Raw genomic sequence first — 16,455 nt, 5'->3', positions numbered from 1 at the left:
ACCTTTTACGAATTAGATCTTTATTCTAGGTTCAGAACATGTTAAGCTTAATCAAACACATGCAAACATATTTTTGGCACCGCTATCTTTATTACATCAAGCCACATTAAAGTCTTTCTTATGAACAGTTTTCTATTCAGAATATTTTGATTCTATTTTGATAAGTTTCTTGAGGGAACACAATACTTTTGTGAGAGATTGCTACGTTTCTCAGAGAATAGCAATACTTTTGCGAGAGAACGCAATTTTTTTCAGAGAAATCAAACTTTCTCTGGGGATTTCAATACTTTTGCGAGAGAATGCAAAGTTTCTCTGGGAAATGCAATACTTTTATTAGTTTTGCTCTATTTGCCCATGATCTGTGTAGCTAACTATATTAGTTTAAACTATATTGTGTTATACTGGACACCCCTGCTTAAATCAAACCATGACGTTCCTCACATTCACGTGCCTTAACACTGCATCGTTTGTTGGTGATCCAGCAGTATGAGATGGAAGGGGACAGGAGAGGAGTCTGTCTCATCATCAACAACTATGACTTCAGTGCATGCGATTTGGGAAACAGAGAAGGAACAGACTTTGACAAAGGTTAGTGTAACAAACACAACTAAAACCAATGATCATGCCAATAGCCTGATAACCATCATAACATTAGTTGTGGAGTGGTTTTTAGTGTGTTGCTATGTGGTTTCTTGGGTTTTTTGTTACAGCCCAAGTCAAAAGAGCCTAGCCTTTATGATATTCTGGTCTCTAGATATGGCTCGGGTTTCTCCTTCCATAAATATATAAATATAAAAGGCCCATTCACATCAAAATGGTGCTAGAATTCGTTGCAATGACTTTTAATTTGAATGAACGACTATTAAAGGTGGGGTATGCGATTTGCAAAACGGCCGGCAGATTTTGAAAATACACAACTCAAATGGTCCTACCTTCTTTCCTTTGACTCCACCCATTCGAAGAACATGGACATGGATGGGGGGGGGGGGGTATGGTACGACCGTTTGATTGACGCACTTACTGTCCAATGATTCTAGGTGGTCTTGGAAATGATTGGCTGGAGTTTTTCGAGTCCTGCCCGTTCCACAGATGATTAAATTGCTTAATTTTCATTTCAGTGCTTCTAACTCAGTGGCTGTAAGTGGGTTAGGAATAGGATTTCAAGTGATTTTGAAAAAATGGCCAAAAAAAGAATTACATACCCCACCTTTAATGTGCCTGTTCAGACCGATATGAACATTTGCTTAGAGTGTGATAGAGTTTTTTTACGGGTGATGTTCTAATCTCTTTTCCATAGATTGCACAGCGAGTGACAAATCAAGTTGGTCTCGCTATACTGTCAAAATACTTCAATATTTCTAAATATATGCATATTTTACAATAATTATAAAATATTGTTTCTGTAATCAAAATATTTAAAGCAATAGTTTTATTTTTCTCCAATCATTTTTTATTCATGTCATTCGCCGTGCTTTATGGAATTAATGGATATTATTAATGGAATTAATTCATTCTTAATGGAATGGATAGTTCTTTCCCTAATTAAAGTAGTTAAATACACAGTCTTAAGTACACAGTCTTTGTCTTTTTGTTCGATTTTTAAAGACTTTTTGCTTTGAAACAAGTTTGTATCATTGCGATTCACGTCGTAGTTGGTTAGATTGGTTCATTGGTTATAACTCTTTAACAAAGACTAGTCATAGTAGTCACTAGTAGACTAGTCGGGTAGTCGAGTTCTTTAACCACTAGTCAGAAGCCATTGAGTACTCAAGCGCACAATAACCTTAACTTCACGTCGACACGCTTGTTTTTCTTAATGCAAACCATGGAGCCATGACCAAAGAAAGTATGTGGCAGGAGGACGATAACAGCAAGTAAACTACATGAATTCTGTCTTATTTTATATTACTAACTATTTTGAAGTTCCTCACTGTGGGAGACTTGTGTGTGTGTCTGTACAGACAGTCTGAAGGTTGTGTTCCAGTGGTTGGGCTTTGAGGTCGTGGTTGAGCAGGACTGCGATCACGAGCGTATGCTGCAGGTGTTGAGGGACCTGGCTGCCCGTGACCGCACACTGGCGGACTGCGTGGTGTGTTGCGTGCTGAGCCACGGACGTGTTGATGGCATCTTCGGGGTCGATGGAAAGACCGTCACCTTCAGAGAGCTGATGGAGACTCTGAGTCCATATCGGTGCTCCTCACTCTTCCAGAAACCCAAACTGTTCTTCATCCAGGCCTGCAGGGGGACCAAGGAGCAGAGAGCAGTGTTTCGTCAAACTTTCCCAGAAGATGAGGATACGCCAGTCAGCGACGCAGCTGTACCCAGAGACTCCATCCCTGAGATGGCGGACTGCCTCTTAGCCACCTCAACTGTACCACACTATGTCTCATACAGGGAAAAAGGGAAGGGAACCTGGTTCATACAGTCCCTCTGCCACAATCTACAACTGCTGGTGCCAAGGTGAGCACACCTCAAAGACAACACAATGCTATTCACATAAGCAGAGCTGTAAAGTCCAGGGGTCAGAAAGAAAAAGTCCTGCTATATGTTTCTTCCACCCATGACCTCAGCCAGCTGACTTCACGAATTAGTTCTCCTGGCTGAAAAACGGTGGTAATTAGCAAATCCAGGTGATTGGAACAAAATACTGAGGAGGACTTTTACTTTCTGAACCAGGTGCCTCATTTATAAACGTTGCATACACACAAAAGGCGGCGTACGCCGCTCTCTACGCAATAATTGGTATTTATAAAAAGCAAACTTGACGGGAAAATGTGCAGTCCTTCACGCAAACTCTGACCCAGGCGTACGCACAAAAACGGGTGAAATGAGAAATGGCGACACCGTCGGCAGATGGAAGAAACACGTGAAAGTGTGTGAAACTGTAGACCGTTGTGTAAAAGAAATGTCAATACTGCCTCTCATAAATAACAGGAAGACTTCACAAAGCAAGTCTTACAATTAACAGCCTACACAAACACCCGTTTGATCGATCTGCAGTGTAAAACAAACAAAATCAAACGAAGATTACAACAGAAATGCAAATAAACACATATTTGCAAAACGAAAAGTGAAATATGTTCTGCAATAATATTGGCATGTTATGCAATTCATCCTCATAACACATCTGTAGCTTGTCAGATGCAATCAAATGGATGGTAATAAAATGCCATGATGCCATCACAATGCGTAATGACGTGAGTGAAGTTATGTTTCTTGGTTTTCCTCTCTGTGTTTGCCATGATTTCGCAATAGATGAATATTAACTTGTGGGCGTTTCACAGACTATTTATGGGCAACTATGGGCGTGACATGAAGCTGCAAAAGCTGCGCATTTTTTTGTAAATTTGGAGTGCTGTCAGTACAGAGAACAACGACAAAAATCTGTGTTGCCTACACCATGTTATCCTCCTTTTAAAATTTGCACCAGGTGACATGGCCACCCTCAAAATGGCTTCTCAACAAAAGGGGGGTGACATTATCTGGACCAGTTTTCTCTAAACTTCTATAAACCTTATTTCCTTTTATTTTATCTATCTGGATATGAGATATCTGTACCACTCACTTTGAGACATTTCAAATAACACCAAAAACATAACAGTCAATGATAAACATTCACATTAAACCATGTTCTTGTGTGAGTTCTTTGTTGTTTCTGAGAGGATGTGAACCTCACTTCCTGTATGGGGGAGGTCGAATGTTAGGTCGAATGCTAACAGGGCTCTTTGTCTCAGACCCCAACCAGTATTTTCAGTCTTACAGTGTTGCAAAATGGATTAACCATTACCCACTTCTTCCAAGCCACTGCGATGTACACTTTGCCTCTTTTATTAATTTGTTAAACAATGTTTTTGAAATAAAGCTGTTTTTCATTTTCATTGATGAATTATTGCAGTGTTCGGACATATTATAGACTGTTAAGTGTTAAAGGGATAGTTCACCCAAAAATGAAAATTCTATCATCATTTACTCACCCTCAAGTTGTTCCAAACCTGTATGAGTTTCTTTGTTCTGCTGAACACAAAGGAAGATATTTGGAAGAATGTTTGTAATCAAACAGATCTCGGTCCCCATTGACTACCATAGTATATATTTTTTCCTACTATGGAAGTCAATGGGGACCAAGATTTGATTCTGTCATTCTTCCAAATATCTTCCTTTGTGTTCAGCAGAACAAAGAAACTCATACAGGTTTGGAACAACTTGAGGGTGAGTAAATGATGACAGAATTTTCATTTTTGGGTGAACTATCCCTTTAAAAATTAATTATATGCTAATCGACCTAAATGTTTTAGACAATTTTCAAATGAGGAGGAGGAAGCTTCTATGTAGCCTAATATTTGATTATCTTCACAGCGCGTTGGTTATGCGGTGATGCGCTATGAAATTGTTGCGTGGCAAATGAATTATAATAGCCTATCAATTTAATAATAAAAGTAGCCTAGGCCTTCCCTAATAATAATAATAATAATAATACAAATAATACAAATAATAATTTAATACATAAATTGGAAATGCTAAATCATCTTCGTCTATAGGCGCAACCTGGCACGGGGGTTTAATCGCTCTGATTCGCACATATTTCACACGTATAGTGTGAGCAGTGAAGTCGCAGCTCGACGTTCGGACCGTATAGTGTGAGCACATAAATCCATCGCATGCGATCTACTTGTTCAGTGTGCCTTGCTGAAATCGCACAGACATCACACAGTGTATGCCCGCCTTTAGTGTAATCTTTGATGCCAGACTTGCATTTGATCGCTATGCATCGTCTTTTTTTCACTTTTTGGTTAGAAACAATTATTCAGTACAATTATTTCGAATACATACAAATGTCACCATCCTTTTATATGTTATGAGTGTCATTTAGGGACACAACTTACGACTGTACTGAGGCATAGAAAGAGTAATTTTAACACTACAAAAATGTAAAAAAGGACTTGCTGTTGTTCATCAAACACCCTGCCTTTTTTATGCAATCCAAAAACTGTGTCTCTAACAACTTTTGTTCAGGTGCGGGTAGAGTGTCTCTCTTTCGTCCAGCAGCAGTAGCTACTCACTGCATCTTATACTGGAGTATAAACCAGATCCTAGCACTGAATTATTTACCATATTATCGTATATGCAATATTTAAAACATTAAATATTCACATCAGGCTAATATCACATTTATTGCCAATAACAATACTGCGACACCATATTATAGCTGTAGCAGTATGTAGCCTTTGCTTTACACAGTAGGCAGATTTGTTCTGTATGCATGTAATACCCTTCCAGTTTGGTGGATGAACTGGTGTATTTCTTAAATCATTGACTGAATTTGAAATACTACCTTATTATTTCTGTCACATATTTAAAGTATACTACTTTTGATTTACCGGTTTTTTTTTGTATGAGTATGGTACACTGCACAGTATTCAGTATGCAGTATTCCACTCCTAACATACATTAGTGGATGAGGTTTTATCCACTGCGAAACCACTGATTGGGTTGGAAGTAACTGTAAGTTTAACTGTCTAAATTTGACTCCGTTTGATCTCTGATTTTGTGTGTCTGTGCATGTAGGGGAACAGATCTACTCTCCATTCTGACGCAGGTGAACAGTGACGTGAGCCAAAAGACGGACAGAAGTGGTTTGAGGAAGCAGATGCCACAGCTGGAGTCCACCCTCACCAAGAGAGTGGTCTTCCCTCCTCCTAAAACTCGCCCACCCCTTCAATAACGTCATGCTGCAGTCCTCCAGTTTACCTGCCAATCATCGAGTGTTTACATGTTAAGCTGGGGTGACGATATCTTCTGGTTTACTTGAAATTAAGGATTGCGGAAAATACTCTGTCATGTTCATGTTATGCCTAGTTCACACTACACAACTTTAAACGTTGGCAGATCGCTGTGCTGTTTAGACCAGGGGTTCCCAAACTTTTTCATTCTAGGACCCACCTAGACAAGTATAATCAATCTCAAGACCCACTTGCACTGGTGCTACCAACTGCCATGGGATTAATCAATGCATGCTGATGGTCTTAATCTGCATACCCTAGTTTTGCACCAATGTAGAGAGACAGTGACAAGACCTCATGTTAGCAAAATATTTTAAACTTTTAACTCTAAAAAAAACTTTTTTAAAAAAACATGTTTTCTTTAATGTTTGATTATAATTTTACCGTCTTCACAGAGGGAGGGGAAATGATAAGATTTTATCAATAATAATAATGCCACTGATGATTCTAATTATCGATCCGATTCTTTAACGATTCTCGATAGCACTGTGTGGAAAAATGTAGTCATATGCTTTTCAAAAAAAACAAGGGATTTTATTTATTTTAAACAAAACAAATATTGCATCACAATAAGTGTAATTGTGATTGTCAAAACATTTGGTAACTAAATAGAATTTTATGAAGTTTAGTGACAACATGTTACAATGTTTACATTGTACAATGACTGGTAGGATACAGTTTTTATTATTGCTTGACAAAAATTTCAAGATTTCAATTCCATTCTTGTGATTTGATTCCGATTTTGATTCAATATTGACTAATTTGGATACATGTTTATTTTAAATTTTATTTAAAAAATTTTTAAAAAAAGAAGTGGAATGGGAAATGGCGCATTGTCTATTTTAAAATGGACGGCGGGTAAAAAATTGGCGATAAAAAATAAAATTAAATAAAAATAATTAATATATATACACTACAGGCCAAAAGTTTGGACACATTACTATTTTTAATGTTTTTGAAAGAAGTTTCTTCTGCTCATCAAGCCTGCATTTATTTGATCAAACATACAGAATTTTTTTTTAATATTGTGATATATTATTACAATTTAAAATAATTGGTTTTCAATTTATTATACTTTAAATTATCATTTATTTATGAGATGCAAAGCTGAATTTTCAGGATCATTACTCCAGTCTATCACATGATCCTTTAGAAATCATTCTAATATTCTGATTTATTATGAGTGTTGGAAACAGTTCTGCTGCCTAATATATTTGATGAATAAAAGGTTAAAAAGAACTGCATTTATTCAAAAAAAAAAAAAAAAAATTTTTTAATAATTTTTCTAATATTTTCTAACTTCGTTACCATCACTTTTTATCAATTTAACACATCCTTGCTGATTAAAGTTGTTACAAAAGATTTCTATAAATTTGCTTTATTTTTATTTTTTTACTTTTTATTCATCAAAGTATACTAAAAAAGTATCACAGGTTATGAAAAAATATTACAGTTTTTCTCGATTGCTTAAACACATTTCTTGAAACTATGCCTCGTATTCTCAAAACTATAAACACAAATCCATAACGTCTCACCCAATTCCCCAAACATCCTATTTTCAGGTCAAAATGAAGCTCTACACTCAAAACCATTCACTCTTGCTGAAAACCAGACTTTGCCCTCAGACAGGACACACAAGCCCTCAAAATCACACACACTACAACATAGTCTAAGACACTGGTGTAATAAATTCAAAACAACATTTCCAAAACTGGTAAGTTATGTTGCTTGTGGTTCTCCCCTCACAAACCTTTTCACATAATGAACACAAAAGACACAACCAGTGGATACATTGGCACATTTTTATTCATACACAGAAAACACACACACACACAAATATTTTTTTTCCTGTTTTACTGTTTACTGTTTTCCTGTTTTTTTTATTATATTTACTTACAGTAAGATGTGTGTGACCAACATATGACAGTAAAAGAGCACACACAAACCATATTCTAATATGGAATTCCATAAATCCATTGTTCCAAAATGAAATAAACTGATTTGGGCCCTTTTATATATCTATTGAAGGTTCTGATTGATGTGTGTTAAATTTTGACTGATAGTGTTTCCACTTGGGTAATTGTGTGCTAACTGAGCTGAAGCTGTGCTGACTTGAGTGAACAATTTTGAATGCTAGTGCTTTCTAAATGACAACATGGTCTAAGCTATGAGAAATGAAGGGATTAGTGTGTAGAGTTTTGCAGTGACAGTTCAACAAATCTGACTCGTGTCAAAACAGGGAATAGTGTTTATAGTTTAGTGAAATGGGTGTGCTTTTTGATAAATGGCATTATGGTTTTGAAATTTTAGTTCAAAAGCCTGGTTATAGTGTTTAAGCAATCGAGAAAAACTGTAAGCAGCAGAACTGTTTCCAACTTTGATAATGAATCAAATTCTTAGCAAATGTTGCGTCATCAAACTACGCCTTCGTTATTGTAAAGAGGTTAGCGACCCCTAGCTGCAAAAATTTCCATACTGTACGTTTAAGACCATTATGGCTAGTTCACACTACAGGATTTTCCCGCGGATATAAAAGGAATATGGACATTTCATTCTACCGAACTACACGCGAGTGCAGAATTACAACTCACAGGTCAGTTTATTAGACAAATTAAACTTGTGAGGTAACACAGCACTGTTTCACTTGATCTAACATTACACTAGCACACTAAACTGCATTTGAATGTGTTGAAATGAATGTGTTAGTCTGTCTGTATGAGACTAGCAGTAAGCTAGATCAACATTAGAATAACATACAGATCATATTCAGACATTTTATCATTGTTGAACTAACGTTATATAACATTAATTAGTTTTATGTAAATGTGCTCACCTGTTTAATAAAATACATGTAGGAGCGGTCAAAGTCTCGGACGTGGAGCTCTCGTTTATATACTGTCTATGGGAGCTCTCGGCATCTCGAAAACACCGCGCTGATATTGATTCCCGTTTTAGTTCTCCTTTTTTATCCAAAGTCTGCTTGCCATGGTCCATAATGTTTGAACGAAATAACAACAGCGTGCAGATAGAAATTGCGAACTACAGTGGTCCACGTCTGTCGCTTTGGTTACTATCAGACGGCTCTGGTTGCTATGGCAGTACGAGCGGAAACCAGGGACAACGCGGATATGACGCCATTGACGGCGGCAAAACGAAAATAAAGAAACGGGACGTGTCTTCGAATTAAATTACAAATTTCTCCTGGTTTGAAAGTTGTTGGAAACAGTCGGGATAATGTAAGTACACAACTAAAAAAAAATATAAAACATAGATATAGTGATTTTTGCTGTTTTTAAAGCAAAAAAGTTACATATTGTGCCTTTAATGAGGAACTTGGCCTCTCATGTTTTTTATAGTCCACAAACGCTGCTAGTGGGTCTGTATGTATACTTTTATACTTATACATGTACCTCTTCTTCTCTGAAAGTGTTGAATTTATATACATATGTGTGTTTTTTTTTTCTTTTCTGTCTACATCTGAGTGCTTACACAGGACTGGTTAATTGATGTACCACACCCACCTAGGCCAGTAACCAGTGCCTTGAATTTTGACTCTTTAAAATCTGTACATCGTTGCCATGGACTGTTTGACTCTGACGAAAACGCATAGGCGTCGAAACGTTAGTCGTTTTGCACCAATAAAAATCATTTAAAACGTGTGCTCCTGTCCTGCTCTTTGGTCCTAGGCTAGTTAGACCTTAGGTCTCCTCTCTTTATTATGCAATATACAGCACAACTTGAATAGACTTTTCTATGGATCCTAAGGCAGGACGTGGTTCAATAGATCAGCCAGCTACTGTACATACAAATGAAGAATAAATGCAAATTTTTTTTTTTGGATATCTTTTGTACAAAGCTCACTAACACGTAGGCCTACGTTTTCACCTGCACAAGCATGAATTGTTCGTGGCACATTACATTTCCAAATTCACCCAAGAACTTAAACAATGCTATGTATATTCATGCTGGGAAAGTGGTATGATGAGAAAACCTGTATTAGGTTTATTTGCACTTCTTTGTATTTGTCCAGGAAGCACTTCAAATTAAAATTCTCTCACATCTGATGTTACAGCACTTTTGTTTGTTGCTCTATATAATGGTGTCTATGTGATTTTAATGTGCTTTAATACAAACCATGTGTTATATAATAGATCTGTACTGTTGTCATGTACATAAAGCTGTTGTCTTCAGGAATAAAAACATGATAATATACAATATTGACGTTTAAATTTTGCGGAGAATAAATACGTTAAATCCATTGCATCGTTTTGCTTTTGGGACTGAATTAATGCTGATTTTAGTATAAAAAAAAAATGCAAAAAATTTAGAATACTGAAAATGTTATCAAGTTAAGAGTATTTTTTTACCAAACAGACTTTTATTTTGAAAATGGATTGTTCAAAATACGTTGACGTATTTGACGTTGACTAGTACAGGAAGGAGTTCCTTTAGTTAGTTAACGTTAGTTGACAGATGTCCGTAATCGATTCTCTTATTAAGACTTGCATTTTGTGATCGATATGAGGAAGTAAATATGTAATATATCTCCACATTGTTCTAGTTGTACTGTTATGCGTCGCGCTCGATAAGCACAGCGGTGTAGTTTGAGGATGTCGTGCTCGCTGGAGAAGGTGCTCGGCGACGCGAGGACTCTCCTGGAGCGGCTGAAGGAACACGATAACGCCGCGGAGGGTCTCATCGATCAGTCCAGCGTCCTCAGCCAGAAGATACACAGCATGAAGGAGGTCGGAAACACTCTCCCCGACAAGGCATGATATGAATCTCTTACTGACCTCCCTACAGGGCACCTGTAGTATAACCAAAATCATGCACTGCACGAATTACAGTTGTTTGCATGTTATTGCATGTACATTGCACAATATGATTTATTGCTGCAAAGCATGTGGCTTATAGTGTGTAAGATCTGGGCTGATGAGCAAAGGTTGTTGTAGACACTGCAAAAAATGATTTTATTACTCCTTGTTTTTTTACTTGAGAAGCTAACTTAAATGACTTCAGACAATGAGTCTTCTAAAAAAATAAGCAAGTTTGTGCTTAAAATAAGAATAAAATGAAAAATAAACTTAATTCAAAGGCTTATTATAAAGGCAGATGTTTTTCTTGTTTTGAATAAACTACATTTTGATACATTTTTCAGAAAACAAGACTTATCTTAAGTCATTTTTGTCCTTGAGTTTGTTTGTTTGTTTGTTTATATGTATGATGAATGATTTAATATTTTTTAGATATTTGTAATAGTAAAAAGCTTGGTTGGAATGCAATGCAATATAAATGTTTTGACTGATAACTGATAATTATTTTGTGTTATTGCTGATAATTGACATGATGTCTGATTTTATAAATACTGTTGAAATGCACATTAGTCTTTAATTTTGTGCAAAGTAAAATCAGGAATAATCTTAATAATATACAATTTTGATAGTTGATTTTTAGTATATTTTAGTATATATTTATAAGTATATTGTTAATGTTCTAGAACCAATCTATTCATTTATCTTTTATCTATATATTTTTTTTGCATTTGGGACTAAATTTAATTTTAAAGGAGAACTCCGGTCAATTTTAACATTGAGCTCATTTTTTTGTACATTTGGAGTGCTGTCAATACAGAGAACAACGACAAAAATCGGTGTTGCCTACACCGAGTTATTCTATTTTTAAAATTTGCACCCTGTTGACTTCAATGGGGCAATGTTTAAACCTGCTTTTAGCCTCTTAACATCCTTGATGTGTCATTACAAGTGCACAGAAAATGTGAGTGATTCCTTCTGAGTGAACACGAGTGGATCTGACTGCAGTAGATTTAAAAGATATGTATAAAAATTATGTTATTTAAGCCAGCGCAAATACCTGTTTACATCCTGTTTTTCGGTTGAAGTCCAAAGTAGTCGATTGCCGAGTTCACGCGCATAGGTTTAGTTACCAATGATCACGCGCGTGAACTCGGCAATTGACTACTTTGGACTTCAACCGAAAAACAGGATGTAAACAGGTATTTGCGCTGGCTTAAATAACATAATTTTTATACATATCTTTTAAATCTACCGCAGTCAGATCCACTCGTGTTCACTCAGAAGGAATCACTCACATTTTCTGTGCACTTGTAATGACACATCAAGGATGTTAAGAGGCTAAAAGCAGGTTTAAACATTGCCCCATTGAAGTCAACAGGGTGCAAATTTTAAAAATAGAATAACTCGGTGTAGGCAACACCGATTTTTGTCGTTGTTCTCTGTATTGACAGCACTCCAAATGTACAATAAAATGAGCTCAATGTTAAAATTGACCGGAGTTCTCCTTTAATGCTGATTTCAAGCATGCAACTAATGATCATTTTGATTTATATTCTGTTGTTTATTTACATAATTATTAATTGGATAAAGTTAAATATTCTTCTCTCTCGCTCGAAAACAATATATAGGCCTATATATATATATATATATATAAAATACACATACAATTAGTATCCTTGTTAATTATTTGCATTAGCAGTTTTATTGTATAGCCCCAGAAGCCTGTATATGCTGCATCCCTGCTGACACCGAATGAAGAATAAACAATAACTACCCAATATAAAGCTCTATTTGTCCTGTCTTTAGTACACAGAGGAAGGCACCGAGTATCAGGAGCTGTCCAGATACAAACCTCACGTCCTGCTGACCCAGGAGAACACCCAAATCAAAGATCTCCAGCAGGAGAACAGAGGCAAGACAGCTTGAGTTTCTTCATAGAGTCTCCTCACATTTTTAAAGTGAATCCTTGATTCAACTCTTTGTGCTGTTCACAGATCTCTGGCTGTCTCTGGAGGAGCACCAGTACGCTTTAGAGCTGATCATGGGCCGATACCGAAAGCAGATGCTTCAGCTGATGATGGAAAAGAAAGAGCTGGATACCAAACCTGTGCTCAACCTTCACCAGGATCATGCCAAGGTGCCAAACCCTTGATTTCCTAGTAGTTTTCATTACATAAGACGTCTAAGTGCCTCTGTTATGCTTTTTCAAATAATTCCTGTTATGTAGTGTGTAATACAGATGTTTGTGAATGTAAAAGGTCTGCGAAGTGTCAAAGAGTGTCTAACTCTCAGTGTCCCAGTCTCAATTCCGGCACAAACCTACATAGGTTTGTAACAAATTTGCATAATGCAACAATACGTCTACTTTGACCCTCAAACGCTGTAGTTGTAGCTGAGACTGGAAGAGTTTGGTTCGTGTGTCGACATGTTGAGAAGACGCTGTTTTCTGAGAAAGCAAATCCTCTTTGCTGCACTTCCAAAGCATGAGGACTCGCGCTGGAATTGATACGGTAAAATCAACGCCATTGTTACCGTTCGTATCGCTGTGTATCATCAAGTGCTGAGGAGGATCAGGAGCTGAAATTCAGATATGGTAATGATCGTTAGCGGTCGACCAATCATAACAGACTGAAGGTGCGTTTCCATTACCCCCAATTTCCACCAGATGCGTAACTGCTGCGGAACGGCTCCGCTGCGTGACAGCTCCGTGTTTCGTCGTCCGTCAATACCCACCAGGTCCGGAGTTGTTGCGGAACGGCTGCGGCCATGACTGACAGCTGAAGTCACGAGGACCCACGAGATCTCGCTAATTCACGTATGATCGCGCGATATGTAGTTTCTATAAACAGAACGTTATGACGAATGGTATATTATGACGTTTTCAAGGTGTAGTGTAGGGAAATATGATCCGCCATGATCACGGTGTATTTTATTTTGAAAATTAACCGGATCTTTTATTTTGTTTTGTTTTGTTCTGTTTTTTGCTCGACTTCCTGTCCTGCGCACTCTGTCCTGTAGTGCTGCGGAGCTCTCCGGCATCCGGCAAAAATAGAAGTTCTGCGTATCTGCTCCGGAGGGCTGCGGATCGCCGGAGTCGGAACGCAGCTGTACCGCATTCAGTGGAAATACACTCATTGACTTTAATGGAAACCTATTGACTCCGCCGCCGTGCCGGAGCCGTAACGCAGCCGTTACGCATCTGGTGGAAATTGGGGGTTACAGATTTGTGCAAAACTTTTGCGTTTTTTTTTTTTTTTTTTTTGACTAAATGTCGACAAAAAACTATTGCGAATTATGTGACTAAAACTTCATTTTTTCCTCTCGCGATAAGTCATTCCAAAAACCATGTCAACGGATGGTACTATATCCCAGCCACTGCACTAGCCATTATTATTAATCGAAGGAGATGTGTGTGTGTTATCCAATCATTAATGGCAAGGAATGGCCCTTTTACTTGAGAGCGGCACATATGAGGCATTTCTGGGTGTTTCTCCATCATATCTGCTCCGAGCTCTTGATTTTGGCATTTATTTGAGCTTTAGAATCCATTATTCCTGTAATTCTTTTGTCTTAATATGAATTTAATAAAGAGCTCTGTCTCGTATTCTGTCTAAACACACCGCGTCATTACGTCAAGTGACCTGTAAATGCGCAAAAACTGTTTCCATTGCAGTTTTGCGAAATATTTATTTTTCGAATTGCCTGAAAAAACACCTCATGCGAGCGTAAAAACATTTTTGCGAAATTGACGTGTTTCCATTGGACGTATTCAATTTGCGTAATTTGAAGGGTAAGGGAAACGCGGCTACCGTCATCTGACCAATCAGAGCAGAGTAGCTCTCTGAAAGGAGGGGTTTAGAGAGACTGAATCCTTTATTGAACCGTTTCAGTCACTGAGAGAAAAGAGATGATGAGATATTGTGGATATTATGAGAAAAATAAAATGTTTTTTGACTTGGATGTAAACCTATTGTAGGAGACTCCAAAACAAAATCAGCAATCTTTAAAATCGCATAATAGAGGCACTTTAAAATAAGTCTGATTCAGTGTTCAGAAATCAGTCAGAATGAAACCTAAAATAAGCTTTTTTTCCCAGGAGGTTCAAAACCAGTTGGAGCGGATCTGTGAAATGGGTCAAGTTATGCGTAAAGCTGTACACATGGACGACCAACACTACTGCTCGGTGAAAGAGCGGCTGGCACAGCTTGAAGTATTGGCTTTAATTGATCTTGCCCGATTAGACACTTATATTTGATGCTTTTGTATGTCATTTTCAAGTCACCTTTATTTATATAGCGCTTTATACTGTAGAAATTGTTTTGAAAGTAACAGAAATAATGATGAAAACATCAAATATGAGACTCGAGACATCATTCAGCTCAAGTCAGTTCAGTGTTGATTCGGTTCAGTTCAATAACTGCAAAGTTCATTATGAAAGAAGTTTAACAGCTCTACAGAAGACTAGTCTTGTTATTTAGCTTCACCCGAGTGTCAGTGCAGTCAAACCAATAATATCGCTGAATATTCAGTGTGTGTGTTAATAAAACAGCTTTTTTTTGATGCAGATCGAAAACAAGGAGCTGAGGGATCTCCTGTCCATCAGCAGCAGCGCCGTGAGGCCGAAGAGAGAGGAGACAAACCCACCAGAGACGGATGAGAAGCAGGACTCTTGAGTAGAGGAACTGTTGCTTTAGATGGCAGTTCGTGTGTTAGTATGTCGGGTGACCTGGCGTCCACTGACGTTAAAATCTGTATGGGGTTTTCCTGGTTTAGCTTCCTGCTGCCCGATGATGCACTTTCTGATGTTTATTGTTGTTATTGATGCTGTTCTTAACGGACACTTAAGCAGATGTGCATTATAGATCAAATCTGCCTCTATTTCTATTTGCATTTTCAACAACAAATTTTTGTGTGTGTTTATTTTAGGCTTTAATTGAGTTGTAGCTTTACCTTCAGCAGGTTTATAGGTTTTCTTAGGTCACGTGATTGAATTGATGGGGCATTCTGTATATGTGAAAGCAGATTATTAGCAGACCTATTAACTAACCTCAGCGTAAGATAGTTGTATCGTTCAGAAAGTTGTATGGATCAGCAGTATTGCATCTGTAAACAGTTTGATGTGATGATCTTGTACGCCGTGTCACATGTTCAGCGCACTTCCACAGTGACCAGAATCTTCTTAAAATCGTCTTTTTATTGTAAATTGTTGTATTTTCATCTCAGGAAAGCAATCATGTGTACCACAGTTGTTATTTTGTATAACTCAGTATGTAAAAAAATAATAAAATAGAAATATTCAAGTTTAAACAGGAGTTTTGTATTACATTATAAGGTTGATATTTATATGATGAATCATAATGTATGAATGTTTTGTAGTTTTCAAAACTTAGGAACCATTGAGAGTTAATTTCACTAAATATTTATAAAAACAATCTTTTAATCTACAGAAATCAAGCATTTTATTACATTTAATAATTTGTGCATATAGTATGATTTGCTTTTGTATCAAAACAGCCAGTTTGGAGGACTGGGTCTATTTAAATAAATCTTATTTTATTTAGTTTGCTTGCTTAAAATACTTAAAATGCATTATTATTGTTGAATATGAATTGAAATGGCTGATTATCAAGCTATAATTAGAATGCCTTGATTTAAATTCACACTTGTGTTGTCCGCACTCAAAAGTCACCGATCACCTGAAATTTAACTTTTTTTCCTCAGTAAAATCATGTTATATATTTGTGTTCAATATTTTTTTTTTCTGTTTTGCACTTTTGATGTGTAGAGTGTGTCACCCCTCCATTGCTGTGCACTCTTTTCCTGCATGCTGGCTGATTTGTAGATTGCAAAAAAAATCTTGT

The 16,455-nt window shown here is 37.0% G+C and overlaps 2 protein-coding genes across 6 annotated transcripts in view; both read left to right on the top strand.

Moving 5' to 3' along the window:
- The window catches only part of LOC311072881 (caspase-8-like), a 33,480-nt gene extending 24,041 nt beyond the window's left edge, over positions 1-9,439 (top strand). For all 4 annotated transcript variants that reach the window (XM_084098232.1, XM_084098230.1, XM_084098229.1 and 1 more), the window contains 3 exons: positions 483-588; positions 1,962-2,460; positions 5,566-9,439. In XM_084098232.1, the coding sequence (XP_083954358.1) occupies positions 483-588; positions 1,962-2,460; positions 5,566-5,722 (762 nt within the window). In that variant the 3' untranslated portion in view covers positions 5,723-9,439. The remainder of the gene's footprint in view (positions 1-482; positions 589-1,961; positions 2,461-5,565) is intronic.
- Positions 9,440-10,160: 721 nt separating this feature from the next.
- Positions 10,161-15,901, top strand: sike1 (suppressor of IKBKE 1). Of its 2 annotated transcripts, none has more exons than XM_084098241.1 (5): positions 10,161-10,525; positions 12,401-12,506; positions 12,589-12,731; positions 14,691-14,804; positions 15,160-15,901. In XM_084098241.1, the coding sequence occupies exons 1-5, from the start codon at positions 10,391-10,393 to the stop codon at positions 15,265-15,267; spliced, it is 606 nt and encodes a 201-aa protein (XP_083954367.1). In that variant the 5' UTR covers positions 10,161-10,390; the 3' UTR covers positions 15,268-15,901. The 2 variants fall into 2 exon arrangements, with proteins under 2 accessions (XP_083954367.1, XP_083954366.1); XM_084098240.1 differs by having other exon boundaries at positions 10,199-10,549.
- Positions 15,902-16,455: the final 554 nt, after the last annotated feature.

Source organism: Abramis brama (assembly GCF_963993115.1).
Source record: "Abramis brama genome assembly, chromosome: 22".
Classification (NCBI taxonomy): Eukaryota; Metazoa; Chordata; class Actinopteri; order Cypriniformes; family Leuciscidae; genus Abramis; species Abramis brama.
Note: the sequence above shows the minus strand (reverse complement) of the source record. Positions and strands in the feature narration are given on the sequence as shown.

What these genes read in the sequence shown, in the direction of transcription:
- sike1 (XM_084098240.1), top strand. Translation starts at nt 10,391, where the DNA reads ATGTCGTGCTCGCTGGAGAAGGTGCTCGGCGACGCGAGGACTCTCCTG. An exon ending in GAAACACTCTCCCCGACAAG is followed by an intron (nt 10,550 to 12,400) that starts GCATGATATGAA and finishes TCCTGTCTTTAG; the next exon opens with TACACAGAGGAAGGCACCGA. An exon ending in TTCACCAGGATCATGCCAAG is followed by an intron (nt 12,732 to 14,690) that starts GTGCCAAACCCT and finishes TTTTTTTCCCAG; the next exon opens with GAGGTTCAAAACCAGTTGGA.